The 24,559-nt window shown below is 46.9% G+C and overlaps 1 protein-coding gene across 1 annotated transcript in view; it reads left to right on the top strand.

Moving 5' to 3' along the window:
* Window positions 1-24,559, top strand: part of AFMID (arylformamidase) — a 69,199-nt gene that overhangs the window by 22,595 nt on the left and 22,045 nt on the right. The window contains exons 5-9 of the mRNA XM_088473350.1: window positions 2,987-3,072; window positions 11,589-11,661; window positions 17,599-17,696; window positions 17,960-18,038; window positions 24,036-24,171. Coding sequence (XP_088329476.1) covers window positions 2,987-3,072; window positions 11,589-11,661; window positions 17,599-17,696; window positions 17,960-18,038; window positions 24,036-24,171 — 472 coding nt within the window. The remainder of the gene's footprint in view (window positions 1-2,986; window positions 3,073-11,588; window positions 11,662-17,598; window positions 17,697-17,959; window positions 18,039-24,035; window positions 24,172-24,559) is intronic.

The raw sequence follows: 24,559 nt of genomic DNA on the forward strand, positions 1-24,559 counted from the left end.
ACTGCCGGGTCATTCGGGAAATGGCAGTCTCGATCAAATTTATTATATAATAGCATCATATTGGCCCTGCCCCCTCCCTCCCCCATAGACCATGATTCCAATAGGAAGTGGGCAGGATGTGGAAGGACTACCTACTCTTCTGGGAACTCAGGGGACTCCTTGAAAAATCTGGAATCTCCTGCAGGTTCCAGGAAAGTAAGTAAGTATGTGTCAGAGTTATAGAAAAAGCCTTTTTCATTGAGCAAGTAATGGGTTTACGAAATTACAGCTGATCCGCAGCAATGAAAAAGAGGCTTGTCTGGGCCATGGAGCACTACTAGAATACTTAAGAATGGAAGAAGATCGTCTGGATTCATCAATCAAAATTTGAGATCTTTTGGTTTATCACTTAGGGTTTTTGTATGCTGTTGAGTAGGCGAAAGGATGGTTCCTGTGTGTGGGGGGTTTATTTACAAGTAGCTCTTGTAAAAACCACCGCTGTGTCTTTAAACTCAAAATTTAAAATGGCAATGCATTTAATGTCAAAACACCCCATGTGTTTGCCCTTTAAAATTTCGGGCCTTAAACATGCAGGATAGTGACGGCTTGTATAAACCCTGTGACACCAACTGACCATGTCGACATTCATGGTCCAATGTGTTGACAGGCACCATTTTAATATGCTTGCAATGTTGACATCTGAAATGTCTCCATGTGAAATGCTGACATTCCCAGGATGCTAACGATTAGGATTAGGTGTCACTTGGAGTGTTGCCTGCTGGAGAAGGTTAGGGTTAGGCTGCAGGGGGGTTGGGGTTAGGGTAAGGCACTCGGGAGAGGGTTATGGTTAGGGATTAAGGTTAGCGACAGAATACTTACCGAATGCCGCTCCTCAGACGTCTGCGCTGTGACTACACATCACAGGGCCCCTGGAAACCGGAAGAAGACGCTGGAGCCACTGTGACCAGGTGACTGCTGAGCCACCAGGGACAATAAGTCGACATTCTATCATGTCGAAATGTCATCAGTATAGACATGATGTATGTTGACCTAAAATACCACACCCAATAACACGCAATGGGCCTGAAATGGAGTTGGATGTACCCCTATGTGCATAGGATAAAATCCACAAATTTTCACTGCGCATGCCAACAAAAAGCTGCACACATACCCCTGGATGTAGATTTACTTGTGTCTGACAATTGCATCTGCTTGCAAATGAATAGGCGGGAGAAGGGGCTGTCTTAAGTACACCAAATACACTAAGGTCAACTTCACGATCAGACCCGCAGGGCCGGAATAGCCATCGGGCACTTCTGGCAAGTGCCAGAAGGGCCAATAGCCTAAGGGCTGGTTCGAGAAGTGTCCCTGCCATCCACCCCCTGCCTACAGATTCACTATGTGAGGTCAGGGAGACTGAAGGGGTGGCGGCAGTGTTTGGCCAGTGCGCTGTGCTCGGTCGAGAAGAGACAGGGGCGTGCCTGTGGGGCCAGGCCCTCGTGACTCGCGGCAAGCCCCCTTCGCGAGCGAGCGCACGTATGGTGCGCACACAGGGCCTGATTCAGACCCGCTCGCGAGCGCATACCACTGTGCATGTGCACTCCGGAGCCGGCTCCGACGTGCGCATGCGAGAGACCCGGCTAGCGACGGGCGCTCCGTCGCTCCGGGTTTCGCACCAAAAGGGGACGGCTGTCGATTTTGATCGACAGCTCGCACCGTTTTGGAGGCAGGCGGGGGGGTGGCTGGCCAAACGGAGGCGTTCCCAACGGAACACCTGCCATTTGGGCGCGGCCCCACTGACATCACGAGTGATGTCAGTGGTGAGCTTCCGGCTCTATTAAGAGCCAGAAGCTCACTGGGGCTTGCGGGAACGAGACCCTACCGCAAGCCCCGATGGTCGAGACCATCGCGACCATCACCTGGCCACTCGCAATAGCTGTGGGTGGTCACCCACAACTATGCGAGCGGCCAGGATTCAGAAAAAAATGCCCTGATTCAGAGCGAGCGCTCTTTCAGAGCGTCCGGGTCTGACTCAGGGCCACAGGGCTGATCTACAGCCCCAGTCCGTCCCTGCAGAGACGTGTATATACGACTGTCAGTAGCAGTATCATCAACTGACTGCTGGTGAAATACTGTACATGCTGATATTGATGACAAGAGTCAGCTCTGGATATACACGTGTTATTGACTGGTTGTGAATTGACCTCTGTAGCTGATAGTGGCTGTCTTCTTTGATAGAGCAGAAATTATATGATTTATTTTTTTGTGAGTATTTTAAAAATAATTTATTTGCTACTTTCATTGCTACAGGAGAAGGGATGTTGTATCTGCTGCATCATAGGAGATATTTTTTTATTAAATAAAACCTAATGTTGAATGCAATTATCGCTAATAACAACATTGTTAGAACACTCTTATGCTTATGACCTTGTTGTATGTAAATGTATGTGGGAGTGTGCCTGCTTTTCCATAAACCTGGCACATATGCTGCTGACGCTTAGCTAGGTATGGATGCATCTTGCCATGCATACACTGTACATCAGGCTATGGGGTATATTTACTAAAGTGAGAGTTCTTAGAAGTGGAGATGTTGCCAATAGCAATCAGATTGGTTGCTATGGGCAACATCTCCACTTCTACAAACTCTCACTTTAGTAAATATACCCCTATGGGTGTAAGTATGCTATTTTTATGTGTAGTTTATTTTATGTAGAGATAAGTGGTAAATTGTATGGGATCCTAAATGTAATTTAAAGTGTACTTAGCTGTGAATATTCCATTCATTTCTGCTTCCAGCAAAGCGTATTTATAGTCATAAGCTCATGCTTTGCATACTTTTCACGTCTGTCGTTCAGGAAATATGGAGGGCAAAAATGAAAAGAGGCTGGTGTGACATAATGGTGTAATTTGCCTCATTGTGCCCATGGCCGCTCAGTGCATGACAGGCGCTTGACATGATTTGCATCACAGAATTTATATCATATTACTGTTGTCATTGTTTTTCCAGTAAAGACGAGAATGGCTTCATGGTTCCTGCCCTTGTTTCTTGTGGTATTTCTGTGATGGTGATGGACTATGACATTGCTCCAAGAGGTTGGCATGTACACATTCTCATTAACTCCTGATCAATACTGGTGTATCAGCACATAGATTGCAGGCGACTAGAAGACACTGGGACATATGCAGAGTTGAACATATCCCAATTTACGGAGCGCATAATGAATGTTTTTGCACTGCTTATACTGCAGAACCAAGAACGGGCAACGTACAGTTGTATGCATTACAGGTATATCTCCATTTGTGACCGAAGAGGCATAACTGGGCTGTTACAGGGTGTTCTCATGTAAGCAAAGTCCAGTGAGGATATGCAGGCTATGCCGAGTTATTAAATAAATAGAGAGGAAAGTGTCACATGAGTGTTACCATGAGGCCTTACAATACACAATTACATGGACCACAGTGGGCACTGTTATCATGCAGTGCAGGGACCACCAGTATCAGAGAAGCCGTGATGTTGGCCTGGTGGCTTACCATGTATTTGCAAATGCATGCTACAAATATCTCTGAATTTATATTACCATGCAGATTTCAATTATTGTTGCAGGTACAATTTATTGTGCTGACATCTGCGAGACACCCCTCTTTCTGTTTTGTTTTGTTTTTTGTTTGTTTAGTATGACCCCTCCCTTTCATGCACCTGAGTATTGCCAAATTGATGTAAGCAGCTTCAATTTTGTTATGCATGTAGAGTTATTAGGAAGGGTAAATGCGCCTGCTCTCAGACATATCTGGTGAAAGTGTGCCATGGTGGCAATGATGGCGGCTAGGAAACTAAGCACAGGGATGAGGGCAGCCCAGGATCAGAGATGGAAACAATTTTGCATACAGGTGAGAAGACGCATTTGGTTCCATGCATGCAATGCAGGAGCCATTATGGCTGATGTGCATTCAACTCTGCATTAGCCCCATTTTGTCTCATTTTAATGTATGCTAAATATGAAATGCCAGCTATATCATCTAAAAAGGAAATGTGTTTTCTTGTAAGCACTTGTATAGAGAATGCTAAGGCTAATAAAAAGCAACGTGATGCACTTTATCCAGGGCCCAGCACAGAAATGGCATTACAACATATGAAATTCATGCCTTTCTGCCAAGCGGTGAAAACCGGCTGCTGTAGAATCTAGTAAATATTTTCATCACTGTGGCGCACTGAGCAGAGTACCTTGATGTTCTGTCTGAGTGCTGGGAGCCTATCTCACCCCCTACTCACTGTGACACTCCCCTCACTACACAAAGCTTCAGTGTCCATTGATTCTCCTACCTGCATCATTTTATCTTCTCTTGCTGCTGCTGACTTGAGCTCCAATCTCTAAATCGTGCATTTCCTGGTCAAATTACACATCAAAGGTGTCCATCAGTGCTCAAGGTACACCCTCCATACTCAGAGGCATGCCTCTATTAGCTCTTTCTGTGCAGCTCACTGCCTGTGGTGTGGCCCCGCCCCCAGCTCTGCAAGCAGTGTCTGGCTGTACAGAAGCGAGGCTTAGCTGTTGCTGCCTCATCTCTTGTGTCCCTGAAGTCCCAGGGAATTCCACAAAGCAATAAAAAAAGAATATGTTTATAAGTTATAAATATCTTCTCTGTATTATTCTGCCCACCCTGACTTCCTACAGTGGCCTGCACATACCGACTCCTCTTCCTCTATACCAACCCTGCAGAATCTTGGCTCAGATGCAAATGCCACTCCAGACATCTACATAGAAGAGAATATGAAGACACTCTGCACAGTATCCCATGCGGATGAAAAGCTCATTATTTATATATTTACTAGGTGCTGGACACCATATTTGAAGCACATGCACATACCGCCTTTCACTACAGCTAAGGGCTTTAGTGAATCTGCCACTGCTGTAAAAATAAACAAACAAACATAAAAAATATATTTTAAAACATTTATCATCCCTGGGTCTGATAGACTAAAGGTCACACGGACAGATATATCGTTACGATATGAACGATAACGATATCATTCAATGATATTTCGGTCATATCATTCATTTTTATTCAGTGAACGACCAACGATGCGCGTTCCCGCATGAACGATAACGATATCTATGATCATCCATACATGCAGGCCAATCTGGACGATAATGTCAACTTTGCATGTTGAGAGATGTGGCAGGATGACTCACTGAAAGATATCTTTCAAAGATATCTTTCATGTCGTTGGTGGTACAGATCGTACCGTGTGTATGCAGCTTAAAGAGAGGTTTGGAATAAATAATATGAGATATGGTAAGAACTTACCTTTGTTATCTCTATTTCTATGATGTCCATAGGGTTCTAGGGTTCCACAGGATACCTTGGGGTATAGGTGATGACGTCAGGCATCGGGCACCATAGAGTTAAGTTTTTAGCCTCCCAGGATGCACTAGGGTCCCCCTCCTATACCCAGCCCCCAAGCCAAGGCAAGTTACGTACCAAGCCATAGGCCGGAGGAGGAGAAGGAAGAGAGAGAAGAAAGATCTGGACACACACAAGAATCACATTCTCACCAGAGGGAGACGTAAAAAAAACGGTGACCAGAGTAAAGCCCATCTGCAGCACAGGTGCGACAGGGCTGGAGTCCTGTGGAACCCTATGGACTTCGTAGAAATAGAGATAACAAAGGTAAGTTCTTACCATATCTCATATTTTCTACATCAGGGTCCATAGGGTATCCACAGGATACCTTTGGGATGTCCCAAAGCAGTATCCTTTAAGGGTGGGGACGCTCCTGTGCTGAAAGGAGAATCCACCGCCCGAAGGAAGCATCCTAAGAGACAAAGGTGTCAAATGCGTAATACCTCACAAAGGTATGGACAGAGGACCACGTGGCAGCCTTGCAGCTCTGGACTGCAGATGCACCACATCGAACCACCCACGAAGGACCCACAGACCTAGTGGAATGTGCCCTCACAGAGGAAGGAACCAGAAGGTCTTCATGAAGATAAGCTTCTGAAATAGCCATACGAATCCAACCTGCCAAAGTTTGCTTTGAAGCAGGCCAACCCTTCTTACGGAAGCCATAGAGGACAAACAAGGCGCCCGACTTCCTAAAAGAAGAACTGCGGTCAACATAAATCCTTAAGGCCCGCACAACATCCAAAGTGGCCTCACCCACAGAAAGATCAGGTGAGTTAAAAGTCGGCACAACGATTTCTTCGTTGATGTGGAACAACTTTCGGAAGGAATCCAGGACGAGTGCGCAGCACCGCCCTTTTCCTATGAAAAATCAGAAAAGGGGGTCTACAGGAGAGAGCCCCTAAGTCAGAAACATGCCTGGCCGAAGCAATGGCCAGAAGGAATATTATTTTAGCTGTAAACCATTTGAGGTCCACTGAGCCCAGTGGTCAAACAGCGGTCCCTGGAGAGCTCTCAGAACCACAGCCAAATCTCAAGGAGCCACCGGTGGAACAAAAGGTGGCTGAATGCGAAGAACACCCTGCATAAAGGTGCGCACATCAGGGAGCGCAGCAATCCTACGATGGAACCAGACTGACAGGGCAGACACCTGCACTTTCAGGGAAGCAAGGCGAATCCCATGGTCTAGCCCCGCCTGTAGGAAAGCCAACAGTCTAGACAGACGGAACTCCCGAGGGGCATAACCTCTCGGTCGACACCACTGGAAGAACGTATGCCACACACGATGGTATATCCTTGCAGAGGAAGGCTTCCGAGCTCTTAGCATGGTTTGCACCACAGAGCTGGAAAAACCCCTGGACCTTAACATGGCCGTCTCAACAGCCATGCTGTCAAAGACAGCCGAGCCAGGTCCGGGTGAAGACAAGGACCCTGTGATAGCAGGTCCGGTCGTAGCGGCAACCGCAGAGGAATGTCCACGGACAGACTCTGAAGGTCCGAGAACCAGTGCCGTCTGGGCCACTCGGGAGCTATCAACAGGAGTGTACCCCCTTCCTGTTTGAATTTCCGGATTACCCGCGGAAGAAGGGAAAACGGAGGAAAGAGATAAGCAAACCGGAACGTCCACTGGACGGACAGAGCATCCACCAGAGACGCCTTTTCGTCTCTTGTTCGAGACCCGTACACCGGCAACTTGTTGTTGTGCCGTGACGCCATGAGGTCTATCTCTGGAAGACCCCACCTGTCCACCAGAAGTTGAAAAACGTTCTGGTGCAAAGACTACTCTGCCGAATGTGGGACACCTCTGCGAGTGCCGCCCGACTTCGGGTTCCTCCTTGTCGATTTATGTAGGCTACGGTGGTGGCGTTGTCCAACTGGACCTGCACGGGGTGACCTCGGAGAACCCGATGTGCCTGCTGGAGAGCATTGTTAACCGCGCGGAGTTCCAAGATGTTTATTGGAAGCTCCTTTTCTCCCTGAGTCCACCTGCCCTGGAACAAGTGTGGACCCGTGACAGCTCCCCAGTCCCGATGACTGGCGTCCGTTGTTAACAGGACCCAGTTCGCCACCCAAAATGGGCGACCCTTGTTGAGGTGGGTCGTCTGCAACCACCAGGCTAGAGACAGGCGAACCTTCGGAGTGAGCACCATTGTCTGGGACTTTAGACTCTGAGGTAGTCCATTCCATTTGGACAGGATCAATTGCTGCAGAGGTCTGGAGTGAAACTGGGCATATTCCACCATGTCGAATACTGACACCATGGAGCCCAGGAATCTCATCGCCGAATGCAGAGACACTCGGCGACACTGTAGACAACTGCGCACCCTCAACTGCAAGGCAGAGATCTTTTCGCCCATCACAAAGATCCGCTGCTGTCTGGAGTCCAACAAGGCTCCGAGGCGCAGAATCCTCTGAGACGGGATCAGGGTGGACTTTCGCCAGTATATCAACCAGCCGTGACGTTGCAGTACTGCAATCGTCAGGTCCAAATGGCGAAGGAGCTCTGGAGATCCTGCCACCAACAGAAGGTCGTCCAGATACGGCAACATGCGGACTCCCTGCATCCGCAGGTAAGCCGCCATGACCTTGGTGAACACTCGTGGTGCTGTCGCCAGGCCAAAAGGTAACGCCCGGAACTGGAAGTGATCGTTGCGGATTGCAAACCTGAGGAACTGCTGATGGCGCAAAAGAATAGGGACATGCAGGTAAGTGTCCTGTATGTCCAATGACACCATGTAATCCCCAGGTTCCAGTGCCAGAATGATGGACCGTAGGGTCTCCATCTGAAACCGAGGCACCCTCAAGGAGTTGTTGAGGGCCTTGAGGTTGAGTATAGGACGGTACGAGCCATTGGGTTTCTGCACCAAAAAGAGATTGGAATAGAAACCCTGGCCCCTCTGGGAGAATGGAACAGGCACTATAACTCCAGCCTGGAGCATAGTGTGCAAAACCTTCTGCAATTCCAAGGCTTTGTTCTGGTCTAATGGAAGGCCTGTGGTGAAGAACCGGGATGGAGGCCTGTGCCGAAAGGAGAGGGCATACCCGTGAGAAACCACCTCGTGAACCCAACTGTCTGTCGTGGTCATCGACCAACACTGGGCGAACAGAAGCAGGCGACCTCCCACTTTGGGATCCCCCAAAGGGAGGCCCGGACCGTCAGGCCGCAGGTTTGTCATCTGACTTAGGGGCCGGACGTCTGGTACTCCAGGCCTGTTTCCTGGGCTTGGCCGATATCTTGGGCCCAGCCTGACGGGGAAAAGACTGTGCTTTAGGCCTACCCTGGGCCCTGTAAGGCCGAAAGGACGACGTACCAGAACTTGAAGGGACCGCAGCAGACGGGAGGCATGCCGATTTGGCTGCTGCCAGCGTAGCTACAATTTTGTTCAGATCCGGACCAAATTGAATCCGGACAAGGCATAGCTTCATAGCTTTGCCTTGACCAAATAGGACAAGGCAAAGCTTCTAAGCCCTTTTTGGAATCAGCGTCCGCTTTCCAAGATCGCAACCATAAGGTGCGACGAGCCGCAATAGCTGCAGAAGAAATCCTAGAGGTGAGGATACTGATATCTAATGTCGCTTCATTGATGTAAGTGGCCGAATCCCGGAGATTGCCCACCAACTCGGCCTGTTCAGCCGAACAGTCAGAGTCCAAAGACACCTCTAAACTATCAGCCCAGCGCTCCATAGCTCTGGCTACCCAACACACGACCATAGCCGGTCTGGACGCCCCCCCCCGCAAGGGAATAAATGGACTTTAGGCAGATTTCCACCTTGCGATCCGTAGCATCCTTCAAGGAGGACAAAGCGCCGCTGAGGCTGATACCGTTTTCCGGGATGTTTCCACGCCTCCTCTAAATGGTCTACTAACTGACCCAAAAGAGGAAACACTGTGGCGTCACCCTTAATATCCTTGAAAAAGGCATATTTGGACTTGGACACCGGAATGGCCTTATACGGGCAGTCCTCAATGACTAAAGCCGTGCGGACTGCCCGTATAAGGCCAGGAATATAAACTTTTGACTTAGCGTCCGACTCTTTAGTACGGAGAGGTTCTTGGTCAGATAGATCCAGAATCTCCCCATCATCGGATGTCACGTCGTCATCCTCATAAGGAGCAGACAGAGACGCCACAGGCCGCTTATGCGGCCGCAACACAGACTCCCCTTGTAACACTTCCTGTTGTACAGAATTTGTCAGTGAATTAACCCACGCAGGCTCCTGGGAAACCTGGTGAGGGGAAATAGGGAGACTGTGGGGTACCATCAGTTGTCTCGGGAACCCCTGCTTGGGTGACGACACCGCTGACTGCTGGGACAATCCCATCTGGGAAAACGCAGGTGGCGGAGCTAACTGGCCCACTAGGGTTGTAAGCGCCTTAGCGAAACAAGCTCAAGGAGGTTCCTGTACTGGAGCCGTGACAGTAATTGGCCGCGCCAATAAATAACACTGCCGACATAGCCCCTCCGCGTTACCCTCACCCTCCGCTATTGGTACATTGCACTTAGTACACATAAGCTGGAGAGGAGATTCACTCTCAGACATGATGGTAAGTATGTGACCCCTCTCACTGATACGCGTTAGTGTAGTGGGAGAACCACCCTGCAAGCACCACACCGCAAGGGCTTTAGCAGAGTAAGAGCAGGGACAGTAAAATGGCTGACAGTAGTAAGCGAAAGTACAGGCAGCAGACGCTAGCAGAAGTCACATACAATGCAGAAGAAATCAATCCCTGCACTATCAGCACTGTTTCTCAACTACACAGAGTCTGGTAGGACACAGCGCTGCATACACAGACCTGTAGTCAACGGAGGAGAGGTATGCCGGGGGACCCAGACCGCGATGCCACCGATCAGCAGCTCCAGTAGCGTTCACCAGGGCCGTAGCTAGGGTAGTGCGGCCGGTGCCACCACACAGGGCACCACAGGTCAGGGGGCGCTGTTTGGGCCTGTCAAATTTCTGTTTATTATCATTCTTGGTTGTAGCTTCCTCTTATTTCATCCCCAGCATCTCCTGACCTCTCCTATCTGTTCCTTGGCCCTTCCCCATGAAGCCATGGCCCATTTTTGGGTGCATTATGTCCCTTTGAAAATTGAGGGGGGCACCAATGATCTTTCTGGCACAGGGCACCAAAAAGTCTAGTTACGGCTCTGGCGTTCACCATACAAAGATGGCCACCGAGGAGCAGAGAGGAGGCCGGCCTGGGGGAGGAGCGCTGCCACAAGGCCAATCGGCAGCGCAGAGAGGGCTGTGTGCAGCGGGGGAGGCGCCGGCTGTATACAGGGAAGGCGTGCTCCCCTGGCATGCAATTAACCCCTAGGACGCCGCAGCGTTTGCCGCTCAGCTGTGGCCCGCTGTCCCAGGGGGGTAGTGGAAGCGCAGGTTAGTACCTGGCTCCACGCTGCAACCAGTCCCCAGGGAGCCCCCTGCCTGGGGACTGTGGACCATGTGCTCAGCAGGGACCTACCATGGGACCCCCGCTGCTTACCTGCTCCCCTTGATTCCGGCCATGGTCTGAAGCATCTGGGGTCACTGCTAGCCGTGACCCCAGATACTTACCAGCATCCCCAGATCAGTACCGGTGTTCTGGTACCGGCGGGGTGTAGGGGAGACGGCATGGACGTCAGCAGTGACTGTCCATGCTGTACTCCCAGATGGGCAGCCACAGCTGCCTTGAAGAAACTTCTAAACAGGTGCTCTGACTCCGAGCCGGGCACCAACGAAACTGAGATGCCTTGGCTCGGGGGCGGGGTATAGGAGGGGGACCCTAGTGCATCCTGGGAGGCTGAAAACTTAACTCTATGGTGCCCGATGCCTGACGTCATCACCTATACCCCAAGGTATCCTGTGGATACCCTATGGACCCTGATGTAGAAAATAATTTTATATTTAGTGGTCAATAAATCTCAAAGATATTTATTTTGATAGACAAAATGGTTTTCTTTATAAAAAGTTTGAACATCACAATGATATACAAATGAGTTATTGTTGAAAGCATTCCCTGCTTAACTAAGATATAGCGATAATGTAAAATGTTGTGGCTTTGGAGGGGTTGAGCTGTGAAATAACCCTGGTCAATAAATAATTAGACAAGCTGGCTATTACTATTATTAGCCTTTATTTGTGAGGCGCCATAAAGTTCTGCAGCGCCGAATAGAGAAAAGGTACAAAACTGGGTAATTAGAGTAATGGTATCTCATTCTTTTTAGGTAATATGGACCTCATTGTGTCGCAGGTGAGACGCAGCATTGCCATGGCTGTTGCACAGTGTCCACAGATCACGTAAGTCCAAATTTTTGGTGTCATGACCTTATATAGGGCCATAGTCATGAAGCCCTAAAAATGTCTATGATAGATTTGAACTGTTTATAAAATCTAGAACTCTGAACCAGAAAGCGTTCTGCTAGTGAAAATGATCTTTTTTAAGCCTGAATTGTTACAGATGGAACCTACATTATTGTTTCTGGTTTCATTTCCTGTGCCTTCATAGCCTTGTTCTACCATTTCCTTTTATTGTGACAGATTATATAATATCTCCAAACCCTACACAAGAGCTGTATGCTTGAATCAGCTTTATGCAAGATATCTCTGTATCCCTGGCTTTGTCCATGGTAGGAAGCCAGGTGTTCCAGACACATTATAGGCCACATCTCTACCCAAAATTACAATAATTTCTCGTACATATATTTCTCCCTGCTCGTGAATCCAGCGCAAACAATTGTCTTTCTGTAGGCCTACAAAAAAGAATATAATTGCAGCGTCCTACAATAACATTAATATAGTGCTACTGTACCTGTTCTCAATAAAGCGATATCTGGTGAACAACATGCCTTCTCCACATCCGTTTTTGTGTGGTATACAAAGGGAAGTGGGTCACACTAGGGCTGGCTGTGTGCTAACTTGTTTTTCTGTGTTCGTCAATTGTTTGCAATATGTTGAAAGCTGTATGAAAATGCCTTTTGGAAGAAACAGCTTTGTGAAGAAATTAATTTTGATTTGAAAAGAAGTGGTCATATTCTATAAGTCAATTGATTCTGCTTGTCTATATTGGTAGTGGGCCCAGGTTTTACTAAAGTACTGATATACTGAGGATTATGTATCCTGTACTGTAGATCAGTGGCGTCACAATGGGGGTGCGCGCCGCACCCGGGTGTCACCCGCGTGAGGTGTGACACCCAGGTGCGTAGAGAGTGCCCCGGTAAAGAGGGGGCGTGGCCTATTGCGGGAGGCGTGATCACGCCATCTTGAAAAAAAAAATACAAAAAACATACTTTTGCAGCGCCACGTGCCTGGGAGGGGGCGCTGTGAGACCCTCAGCCCGACGCAAAGCCAGGGGGAGCATGATCAGTGTGATCGCTCCCCCCATCAGGCATACTAGATTGCTGTGGCTGCTGCTTAGCAGCCACAGCAATCTACCACTGCATCCCAGTGTGTGCTGGGCTGCTGCGAGGGAGGAAGGGAGGTGGGGTGGCGCTTGGCCCGTGCCCCCGCCGGGCCCCTCTGGAAGCCCGGGCCTGGGTAAATTGTACCCGCTCCCCCCCTCTTGGCAAGGTTTCTCTGCACCCTAGGCAAAACTTTTGCCTACTGCCCCCCACTCCCCCCTCCCACTATACTCACTTTACAGCCCCTCAGGTGAAAATGTGGAGGTGGCTTCTTAGAAGTTCTACAGCTGCTGCTGTCAAATTAAAATATGGCCCAGAAAAAAAATATGTAAAAAACCACTATGTGCTCCATTTGCAAGTACCCCGTATTGTAGTGTACCCCCAGGTAGTGTCGGGTGGGATACAGCAGGATCTCTCTCTCTCCCTCCATATATATACCTGGGTGGAGTCAGTACTCACTTTCACCCCAGAGGAAGCAGATGCAGGTGCTCCCAAGCAGGCTCGTAAGGGTGTTGATTACGATTTGGGCTCTCCTCAAGTTTCTGTCACCTCACCCGGACACTTGGTTGTCTCTCAGCCGTTGGTTGTCTCTCAGCCGACTGCGGGCCTCCTCTTCCAGAACGACAAAGTGCAGGGGAGCAGCTCCCCCTTGCGACCAGCGCAGCAGCAAAAAGTGCAGGGGGACTTTGATGAAGCTACAAAGGCTCTGGACGGCAGGTAGGGGTGGCAGTCCATCAGCAGGCAGCGAGCGTAGTCCTTCCTGAGGAAGCAGTGAAGGCTGCGGCTGTCAGTGCTCAGCACCGCTGTACACTTCCATTTCTGCTGCTTCCCGCACCCGCCACTTTGATTCCATTGTTGTTCCCCTTTACTCGCGGCTCCGCCGGATCTCCCCCAACAAGTACCCTCTTTCAATGCCAGTGGCCCAGGAAGTCTCAGCTTGCCGCCCCTCAGGTCCCGGTGCCCCAAGGCAGCTGCCTAATGGAAGCGCTGGCCCTGGGTGGCACCAAGGTGCAGACTCCCCCTCGGTGACAGGAGCAGGGTGCTGCACTGTAGATTTACATGCAGCACTCAGCTCCTGACACAGTGAGAGAGCCAGCACTTCAGATAGGCTGGTCTCCGGGGCAGCTCCCACCTCCAGCACCCCCGTGTGACAAAAAACGGAGCTTGGACCATAAGGGCACGTCCCTCCTGTGAGGCCACGCCCCCTTCTCCCCGCTGCGAACCCAGCCATCACTACTCCCCGCACCGGGTGTCAGATGAGGTAGGGACGCCACTGCTGTAGATCATAATAGTGCAAGTCACCAAAGAGTTCCATGGCTAAATAAAGGCGCATGGTTGACGGCTTAAGATGTAATTGGAAACCAATATTATATCTTACTTTGACCCCAGACCCCTCCTTAGCCCTCCTACATTGGTATTCTTCCACTGTTCCTAAATCTGCCCGCTATGTCCTTGGCCACATTCTAGTATTGGCTAGGGCCACCACAGCCCAACATTGGAAATCCCCTTGCCTTCCGCCATTTGCAAAAGTTATTTCTAAGACTCAATTCCATTTTGAAATGGAGACTAAAGAGGTTCTTATTCTACAGCCCCTTCTTCTCCTATTATGAAGTGGCCTCCATGGCATATATATGTTACAGATGGTAAGTGTGCCCCCCTGCACGTTACTCCTCAGACCCCCATCCTGACTATTAATTCAAATGAAAGTCCGATGGCAGATTCAGACGATTTATCAATATATTTTGTTATTTTTGGATTATTTGTTTACTAATGCCTGTGGATGACCTGTCTCCCTTATTCCCCAATTTTATGTTTTTGTTTTCCCCTATTCTTTTTTCTGTTCCCCTATAATATGGTTTTGCATATATTCAATAAAAATGTAATGATGAAAAAATTGTGATTGGAAACCAACAGTAAATGTAAAGTAGGAGGACAAGGTGTGTACTAACCAGTTTAAGCACCAAAAAAAACTCTTCCACTTTTTTGTTTCTTTTTTGTACAGTAACATCCTTTTTATTTTGTTTTAAAACACTTCTTGATGATGTCTGTTTCAAACAAAGACATCTGGGAGGGGATACATGATAAAAGAAGGAATAGAAGAGTATATCAACAATATCATTGTCATTCAGCGTGACAATTACAGACTTGATCAATAAATAATAATAGTAAAGTGTAATAATGGGGGGCATCCACTAGACGATTTTATCCCTGTCCAACCTCTTAACGATTTTCCCTTGAAGTTTCCTTTGAAATATGATCTTCCACTCTGAACAATTTGCAAAAGATTTGCAAACGATTTGCAAAAGATCTAACAATAAACTATGTTGTTTTAATCTGTGATTGAGAGCTTTCAGCTATAGTGGGCAGACAGTGGTTCATCGTTTGATCGTTCAGCGTGAACGATGTGTAAACGATGTGTAAACGATTTGTAAGCAATCAAGTGAAATTGACCTGCATGTTCAGTCAATGGAGGAGACGATCAAACGACCAGCAGGAGCGCGCATCGTACATCGTTAGAAATAATTACTGCACGATTTGCAAACGATGTTTAAACGATTATCGAACGATTTTATCATTATCGTTCAACTTTATCGTCTAGTGGATACCCAGAGTACCGCTAAGTATGCAGAGGACCCGGACTCTAGGGACATGCAGTCAAGGTAGGCAGGGGAGGCCTAGCCTCCCCTGTCATACTCCTGAGATTTGATATAAAAATTATTACAATAATACAAAGAATTTATTTATAACGTATAAACATCTTTCTTTATTGTAATAATTTTTATAGTTAACTCACCAGCTTTGTGGAGCTTCCTGGGACTGTAGGCAGATGAGAGATGAGGCAGCAACAGCTCAGCCTAGCTTCTGTATTGTCAGACACTGCTTGCATAGGTGGGGGCAGGGCCACACCACAGGCAGTAAGCTAAACAGAAAGATAGCTAATTGAGGCATGCCTCTGAGTTTGGGTGCCTTCAGCAATGTTGGGCACCTTGGATGTGTCATGCGACCAGGAAGTGCACTGCAGGGTCTAGAGGTCGGAACTCAATCAGCAGCAGCAAGAAAAGACACAGTGATGCAGGTAAAGAATCAATAGACAATGAAGCTTAGTATAGTGAAAGGAGAGTTACAGTGAGTAGGGCATTGAGACAGGCTCCCAGCACTCAGCCCCAACTCCATGTGTGCCTTGCCAGCAATTGACCCCTCATTGCACGTCACTGCTCATTGCACGTCCCTGCCGGACTCTGAAGGTCTAACCAAACATTGGGCAGCACAATGGTGCAATTGTCGGGATGCCGCTAGTCAGAATACCAGGAGCAGCATCCCGACAGCCAGAATCCTGACACCCATAGGAACGAACGTAAGTATTTTCCTAAACCCTAACCTCCCCCCTAGTGCCTAAGCCTAACCTCCCCGTACCCTAAACCTCACACCCCCTCCCCAGTGCCTAAACCTAACCTACGCCCCTAGTGCCTAAACCTAACACCCCCCACCCCCGTTGCCTAAGCCGCTCCCTAATGCCTAACCCTAACCCCGCTACCTAATCCTAACCTCCCCTTAACACCCCAATACTTACTTTTGGGATGCCGCCGGTCGGGATACTGGTGCCGGGATCCCGACGTGTTGGGATTTCAGCACCGGTATTCAGACCGTCAGCATCCCGCATGCTGGGATGGCGACTACATCCCATTCCAGGCATATTGGTAGGCAACCAATGAACCATGGAGCTTGCGAATGATAGATCTGTACTTTATGCATCATTATTTCATCTGTAGTGTGGGAGTCTTTCAAATGTTGCCTGAGAATTGTTCTCATTAGACAAGCCCATAACCTGCTTCACACCACCTGATTTGTTAGATCTTTTTACATGTTTATATACACACTTTGCCAAATTACAAGTTTCTATCCTTTTTCTTTTTGAGTTTAATATATGCTGTTTGAGCAGGGTTCTTATGTTGTGTAAATGCTAAAATCAAATCATTGTCATACTGCACTGTATGTGCAGCACCAGGGGCGTCAAAACGATTTTATTTGGGGCGGGGGGGGGACATATAATCATTCCGACGCCTCCTACCCCCTCCCTCTAACATACCTGTTGCTGGGCGCGTAGGCTGTCGGGGGCTGTGCTTTATAGCACGGCACGGAGGAGGAGGTATAATGTACTGTCTTTTAACTTAAAGACCGCACATTACACCTCCTCCTCCGTGCTGTGCAGCCTATTGCTAAACAGCTCAGCCCCTGACCATCTGCGCCGCCGCGGACTTGTCCTCCCGTTTCTGATGCCTATGTACAGCAATGAGGAAGACGTGAGCACTATATATACACAATAACAATTGCAGAGTAAGTATATAAGAGCTGTTTTGTGCCACCCAATTTTAAGTATATCTCACACAAAAAATTGTAGGTATGTTATTGTGGGGTCCATTCATAATATTAAATATAAGGGGCCGGGCGGTCCCCAATAATTAATTAACCAACTTCCTACGATCATCAGTGGTGGATTCAAGATTTCTGGGGCAATTCCCCATTACTCCATTGCAGAGATAGCTGATCCGAAGATCAGGTGTCTCCACAATCCCTATCACTGCTACTTTACTAGCGTTGACAATTAGAACTGCAGAGTCTGACTTGGCAGTGCTACTGTGCATGCGTGACCCGTGACTCCGTCCCATAGGAAGGAGCTGTGGTCTGATAACGAAGTTCCCGCAGTCAATCTCCGAAAATATCCTATTTTCAGAGCCTGATGTATGAAGTGTTGATGGCTAGACCCCTATGTGTATTGCAAATAAATAAAATGCCTTCTGTGTTCTAATGTGTCAATGTGATACATTGCTCTCTACAGTGAGGTTTATCTATGTGGTCATTCTGCTGGAGCTCATCTTGCAGCCATGACCCTCTGCACTGACTGGTCAGAATATGGGGTGACGCCAAACATTAAAGGTCAGTGCTTATAGGAACAGTTAGTGATCTAACATTAACCTTATTAACCACTTATGCATTGTTAATGTTTGAAGATTACCCATTCTTACTAGTTTGATATATGTTTAATTATTAACTAATAAATGTAATCTTGCATGTAATAAAGTGAAGCACCCCTGGGAACTATATTGTCCCCTTGGGGTACACATTCCACAGCTTCAGAATATGAGGTCTAGAATTAGGCTTTGGTTATGCTCCTGTTTCTCTCTCTCTCTTCTTTGCAGGAGCAATATTGGTCAGTGGAGTGTATGACCTACTTCCTATCACACATACATATGTCAATGATGCCATAAAGATGTCACAGTAAGTCTGGCTGCTCTCAGACACACTTTACACTAAACTGTGAGAGTTATTACTATCTCAGTGAGAGTTATTGTCCTGTGCCACTAATCCATTCCCTGCTGAGGCCATTTTCAACCCTTGTACAACATGATTATCACTCATTTTACTTTTTTGCAGTACTGACACAAAGTGAATATATTACTTATTCATAGAATAAATGTTGCGTTTTTTTAAAAGCTCTATGTCTAATACCTGTGGCCATGAACATCTTAATTACTCAATATGCTTGTCTAAAGTCATTTTAGACGATTTTATATGCCGACAGATTGTATATCTTACAGACCAAATTATCAGCAGTGATAGCATCGCTAACCACGCCTCCGGAGACACATAACAGGCTTATATTTGTCAATTAATGATACCATGACACACACCTATTAATGACTTGGTAACTAACTACACTGCTGGACACTGCACATAGGTCTACTAAACACGTCAATACATAATATAGCAATGTGACTGGCTACACGCACCGAGACCCACGAGAGGCCCTTATAGCTGTCAATCACCTAAACAGCCGGGGCAACCACTATGGGCTATCTAACATGCCAATCAATTTTACAAACATGCAATTGGCTACACATATCGAAACCTACAGTAGGTCCTTATTCTTCAAACAATTTTTATTGACAGATTGCCAAAAAAGAACAAAATACAATGGCAGGTACAGATATTTGATATAAAATATCCAATAACATACAAACAAATGTAAATAAAATATATATCAGAAAAGGGATGTAAAACACATATATAAATCCCATATAAGAAATTTGGTCAAAAGGGCCAACCGCATCAATTAAAAAGGTATTCCTGAACTTAGGATTTCCGATTGATACCATTCCGTTAAACCAAAACATTTTCTTAATGCTTCTTTTAATACATCTGAAACTGTATGAACATAGGGGAGCCATGTTTCAAAAAAAGGTTTTCGTCTGTTTTTCTTTATGTAAAGAAGCTTCTGTCCAATCCATAAAAAATAAAAAGGAAAATTTGGTGTAGAATAAATGTATGGGAAGTGTATCAGTTGAGATCCATTGTGATAAAATTACTTTTTTAGCAGCTGCTGCCAGTTTAATGAGTAAGATGCGGTTGCCCCCGGTCAGACCATCACCACTTCTGTTAGAATAAATACCCCAAAATAACCATTCTTTAGTTAATTCAAATCTAATCTTCAAACAATTAACGATATAGTTCTGAAGGAACTTCCAAAACACTTGAACCTGGGGGCAATGCCAAAAGCAATGCAAAATATCTGCCTCTGGAGCACCACATTTGTAACAGTTAGAATTTTCTGCATTTCCAATAATATATTTTAATTTTGGAGTGAGGTATGCTCTATGTAGGATTTTCTGGTGCATTTCGGTGTAGGAAGATGAGGACAAAATTTTATTGAGTTTTGTATAGGCCTCTAGAATAGTTTTCATAGAAAGGTCCGGGAAATCTATTTTCCATTTTAGTAATCCCGTCGAACCGGATTCTAAATTTAGAGTAGAACGTGAATGTGCATAAATGGATGAGGTGGAGAGGGGGTCTTTAGGTTTAAATAATAACATTCTGTCTAGGGAGCAAAGTAGATCTAACTTCAAGCCTTGTGATACTTTTTGAGCATAACTCACGGCTTGTAAGAAGGGAAATAGTGGTATTGGAAGAAGAGGGAATTTATCTTGTAGCTGCGAGCAAGAAATAGGTGAAAGATCATCCGTGTTTAGGAACTGATATACATAGCATAATCCTGCAGCATGCCATACTTTAAAGATTGATGAGGTTACATTTGGAATAAAGTTTGGGTTACCCCACAGTGGTAAGAATAATGAGTTAGATTTTGATACCTGCAAGCTAGACCTAGTCAATCTCCACGCCATACATGTGGACTGTATTAGGATGTTTTCCTTAATTGAAGCTGGGAAAGATAGTGGAGGGGTGTGCAACAAGGAGATTAGGTTACAATCAGGGATAAAGGCCTGTTCTACATGTCGTTTCGTATAAACATCAGAGCCACCTATCCAATCAAGTGCTACTCTATAGTTCGCCGCCAAAGCATAGGTATGGAGACATGGCAGATTAATACCCCCAGGTCCTGTCCTTGCTGTAACCTGAACAACGATACCCTCGGGCATTTATCTGCCCATATAAATTTTGTCAGAGCTCTGTTTAAGATTACTAGGTGTGATTTGGATGGTATTACCGGGAGCATTTGTAAAACATAGAGAAATCTAGGAAAACAAATCATTTTGTACAGATGACATCTGCCCAGGTAAGATAAAGGAAGATGTGACCACCTATCAAAATCCGATATGGTCCGCGATAAAGGGGGAGAGAAATTTATATCATATAGTTTAGTGGGGTGTAGTGGTATCCTAATTCGCAGATATGTGATGCAATCATCGGTAGCCCATTTAAAAGGAAATTGGTCTCCCCAGCCTAATTTAGCCTCCAGAAAAAAAGCCAAAGCTACAGTTTTTGTGCAGTTGATTTTAAATCCCGATATCAATTCAAACGAGTCAAATATACTCATCAAATATGGTATTGATAAATGTGGGTCCGAAAGTATAGCAAACAGTAGGTCCTTATAGCTGCCAGTCTGCAGTGGCCATCAACGTCTCTGGGCCTGATTCAGGGATGAATGTTTTTACACAGACGCTGCGTCTTTGGATGCACACAGAGGACCTCATTCAGAGTCGGTTGAAGCGGCCACACGGTCGTACGCCACCGATGTTCGCTATACTGCGCATGCGTAAAGTTCGCAATGCGCGTGCGCAAACTAGCCGCTACGATCAGAAATTTCTCTCTCCTTGAACACAGCCAGGTTGGTAGTTTGAGTGACAGATTGAGGCGTTTGTGGGTGGTAACAGGGGAAGGTGCTTGAAAACGGGGGAGTGGAGATCCGAACGCAGGCGTGCCTAATTATGCGAACGGCGTTTTGTGGGAGTGCATACGGTTTATGGGAGTGCATAATTAACAAAGTAGCGTCATGGCACATGTGACATGGGAGGTTTTTACACTGACATGATCGTAGAGCTTAAAAGAGGGTATGGTCAACCTTAAGCTCTACGACCAGTTCCGATGGTTCCCGATGGTCTCGATTAATCCTTATATGCCCGGAGATGACGTGTAATGCGTACGAGAAGGGGGCGTTTTTTTTGTCTTCCGACCGCTTCCTCCCCTTGGTCGGCCAGCTACCGAACCGAACTTAGGGACGCAACTTGCGAGGGAATCATTTGCATATACGGCCCCTTTTCCCGTACGACAGAGCGGACGCTTCGACCGACTCTGAATGAGGTCCAGAGTCACAGTACTGATTCAGATGCACAATAACTGAAATGTAATAGAAATGTATTCCTGGGCAGGGGGCCAATCAGATGCTCGGAGATACTGTGGTTTATGGGAATGTTACGAGCGTATCGCTGAAAGTGGTTGCATACAAAGACACTTCATAATTCCCATTGAAGGTACTGCTCCTAGGATGGCCCTAACAGGGCTTTTCTGCACCCTGTGCCGGCCACGCCCCTGGGAGCATGATGGCGATTACAGCTCTGCACTGAAGCAGCGACTCTGGCTGCTGGGTACAGTTCCAGGCAGATGCAGGGGCTTTGGTTAAGTGGCAGCACCGCTCGCACACCCATACTTATGGCACTGGCACCTAGCATAAGGCTGGGTAAAGTTTCGATGGTGCGACTAATGGTGGCATCTAAAGACACATCAAGGGGTATTTGAGCGTCTAGAGACCCTCAAAATGAGCATCTCTGTCCTTGCACATTCCGACGCACAAATGTACACCAGGGAAGGACTTTGTGAGCAGCATTAGCATATTGTCGCAGATGTGACTACGGTAAAAGAGGCAGACTCGTATGACTCAGAATCAGACCTTATAGATGAAGGAAATGCGACCAAAGTACTCAAGAAATTTCACTCATGAAGCTAAGCTGTACAATGCCCACTGTTTTTCAGGCAACAAATGTTTAGAAAATGGTTCCTTAAAGAGACATATAACATATTATGGTTTGGCCATTGTTTATATTTGCATTTTAGTTAGAGATGTGCGTTGACCCACATATTTTGGTTTTGGATCCGGATTCATCTTCGTGTTTTGGTTTTGCTAAATCAGCCTCACGTGTTTTGGTTTTGGATCTGTATTTTTTCAAAACCCGGGTTCGGTTTTAAAATCCGAGTTCCAAAACGCATGGAGATACGAACTGGGTCTCTGGGCCTGATTCAGACCCGGTCGCAAGCGCTGAGCACTCGCAACCGGGTCGATGGTGGCCCAGAGCACATGCGCACGACGGAGCCGGCTCCATCATGCGCATGCGCGAGACCCAGATAGCGACGGGCAATCCGTAACTCCGGGTCTCGCATCAAAGGAAGCGTGCTGTTGATGTTGAGTGACAGCACGCCCCCTTTGGTGGGCGGGCCAGGGGGGTGGCTGCCCAGATGGAGGCGTTCCCATGTGAACGCCTACCGTTTGGGGGTGGCCCCACTGACATCACAAGTGATGTCAGTGGGAGAGCTTTCGGCTCTGTTTGAGCCGAAAACTCTCTGGGGCTTGCGGCCACGAGACCCTACCACAAGGGTCTCGTCGCAAGCCTGATGGTCGCGATAGTCTTGACCATCGCGACCATCATCCTGGCCGCTCGCATTAGCTGTGGGTGGCAACCCACAGCAATGCGAGCGGCCAGGAGGTCGCTCCATAAAAAAAAAAAAGACGCCCTGATTCAGAGCGAGCGCTCTGTCAGAGCGTCCGGCTCTGAATCAGGCCCTCTGTTCGACTCAGTACCCCAAAGTTATTCAGAACTGGGATACTGTTCAACTCGGTTGTTTTTGGTTCTCTGGGAACCGAACCAGCACATATCTCGTTTTATTACACTACGGCGGCCATCAACATTCAGCCTGCTGGACATTTTTGAATTAAGCTAAGAAAAGTGGCTGCTATGGTCAGAGCACTGTTTATCTAATTCAAGGATCCATTACCACAACAGCTACTATTGATACAATATCACAACTAAATATTTGTTTCAGTTAAGGAACTTGTAGTTATTTATACCAATATTGTTGCAATATAATATTTTAGCTCTAATAGAATCACGTCTTGAGTGTATAAGGATATTTTTTATTATGTATATTGAGAATATTACATGTGTAAGTGACTACTTAAAACTTTTTAAAATAATAGTGTGGCCCAGTCTATATGTTCACTAGTGCATTGTCCACTTTGTTACTTCTTGTTTGTGTTTTGCAAGTTATCCCTTAATCAGAATTGCTGCAGGTGAACAAATCAATCATTTAATTGGAATAATTGGTTCACAAGTGCTGGGTGTTTCTTCTTGCAAATAAATTAGATGTTTTGTTAAGGGGCCCATACACCAGCGACGGATCGCCACGACCCTACGATGCAGAGATGCCGGGTTGCAGGATCGGTGAAGTCCAACATTTTGGATTTCACTGATTTGCCGATGACAATCAAAATATGATCATGATTTGCAAATCGGTGAAATTTCACCGAACCTTCGACGGATCGCGGAACATCAATGGCGCCGGTCGGCATTTCCAATCCAAACGCAGGATCGGGCAATCCATTACCTAGTGTATGGGGGCCTTTAATCGCAAGCTAAAGTTTGATCAATTACAGGTAAATAGGGTCAACAATGTTGTGATTTGGTAATTCAACTCAAATTACCAGTTTGCTTACACACAGAAATACAGGTTTTCCAAATTTGAAAATGTAACAAGAGGGACATTTAAGATCTACCATGCTGTTTGTTTGGGCAATGACACACTTTGGTGTATGAAAGTACTGACCAGATTCTATGCCCTTTTCAGTCAGTTTCTGATAGAATAGCACAATCACCTGTATTCCCCTTATGTTACGCCAATATGGTCTGCTGTATGCTAGTGTTGGCAAATCAGTTTAACACTAATAAAAGCAGGAGTCTGATTGGCTGTTATGTTTGCATGATTTCACAGGGAGGTGGCCCTAAGGAACAGCCCCATACAATGTGTGACACAGATAAAGAGCAGCCCGGAAGCCTGTCACGTGCTCATTGTGGTAGCAGAGCATGATTCTCCAGAGTTCCACAGACAATCACAGGACTATTTTCAGGTAACTTCTTGTATGTAATACTCCTTTTAGATCAAAATGCCAGATCGCACCTGGGATTTTGAACGCGGGTTCAACTCGGATGCGGCCCAGCTGAGACCCATTTTAAACAGGCAACTTATTCCCGAGTTATCCACATCGGTGAAGTGCCGGAGCTTGGATATGAGATAATCTCTATGTGCCGGCTCTACCTATGCTGTAAATGGGTCCTGGGCCGGATGACCCAGGATACCCGTTTACACTGCACCGTGACCCAAGTAGACTTGTATCCGCTTGGGTTGAAATGCCAGGTCGCTCGACCCCGTTTTTTTTTAAGGACCCTTTCAGACTAAGCAAAATCCCTAGTTGCTGCCCCATTCACGCTGCACTATCCCGGGATTTTGATGCTAGT

This window comes from Taudactylus pleione, unplaced genomic scaffold (assembly GCF_031769625.1).
Source record: "Taudactylus pleione unplaced genomic scaffold, aTauple2 ptg000016l, whole genome shotgun sequence".
Lineage (NCBI taxonomy): Eukaryota > Metazoa > Chordata > Amphibia > Anura > Myobatrachidae > Taudactylus > Taudactylus pleione.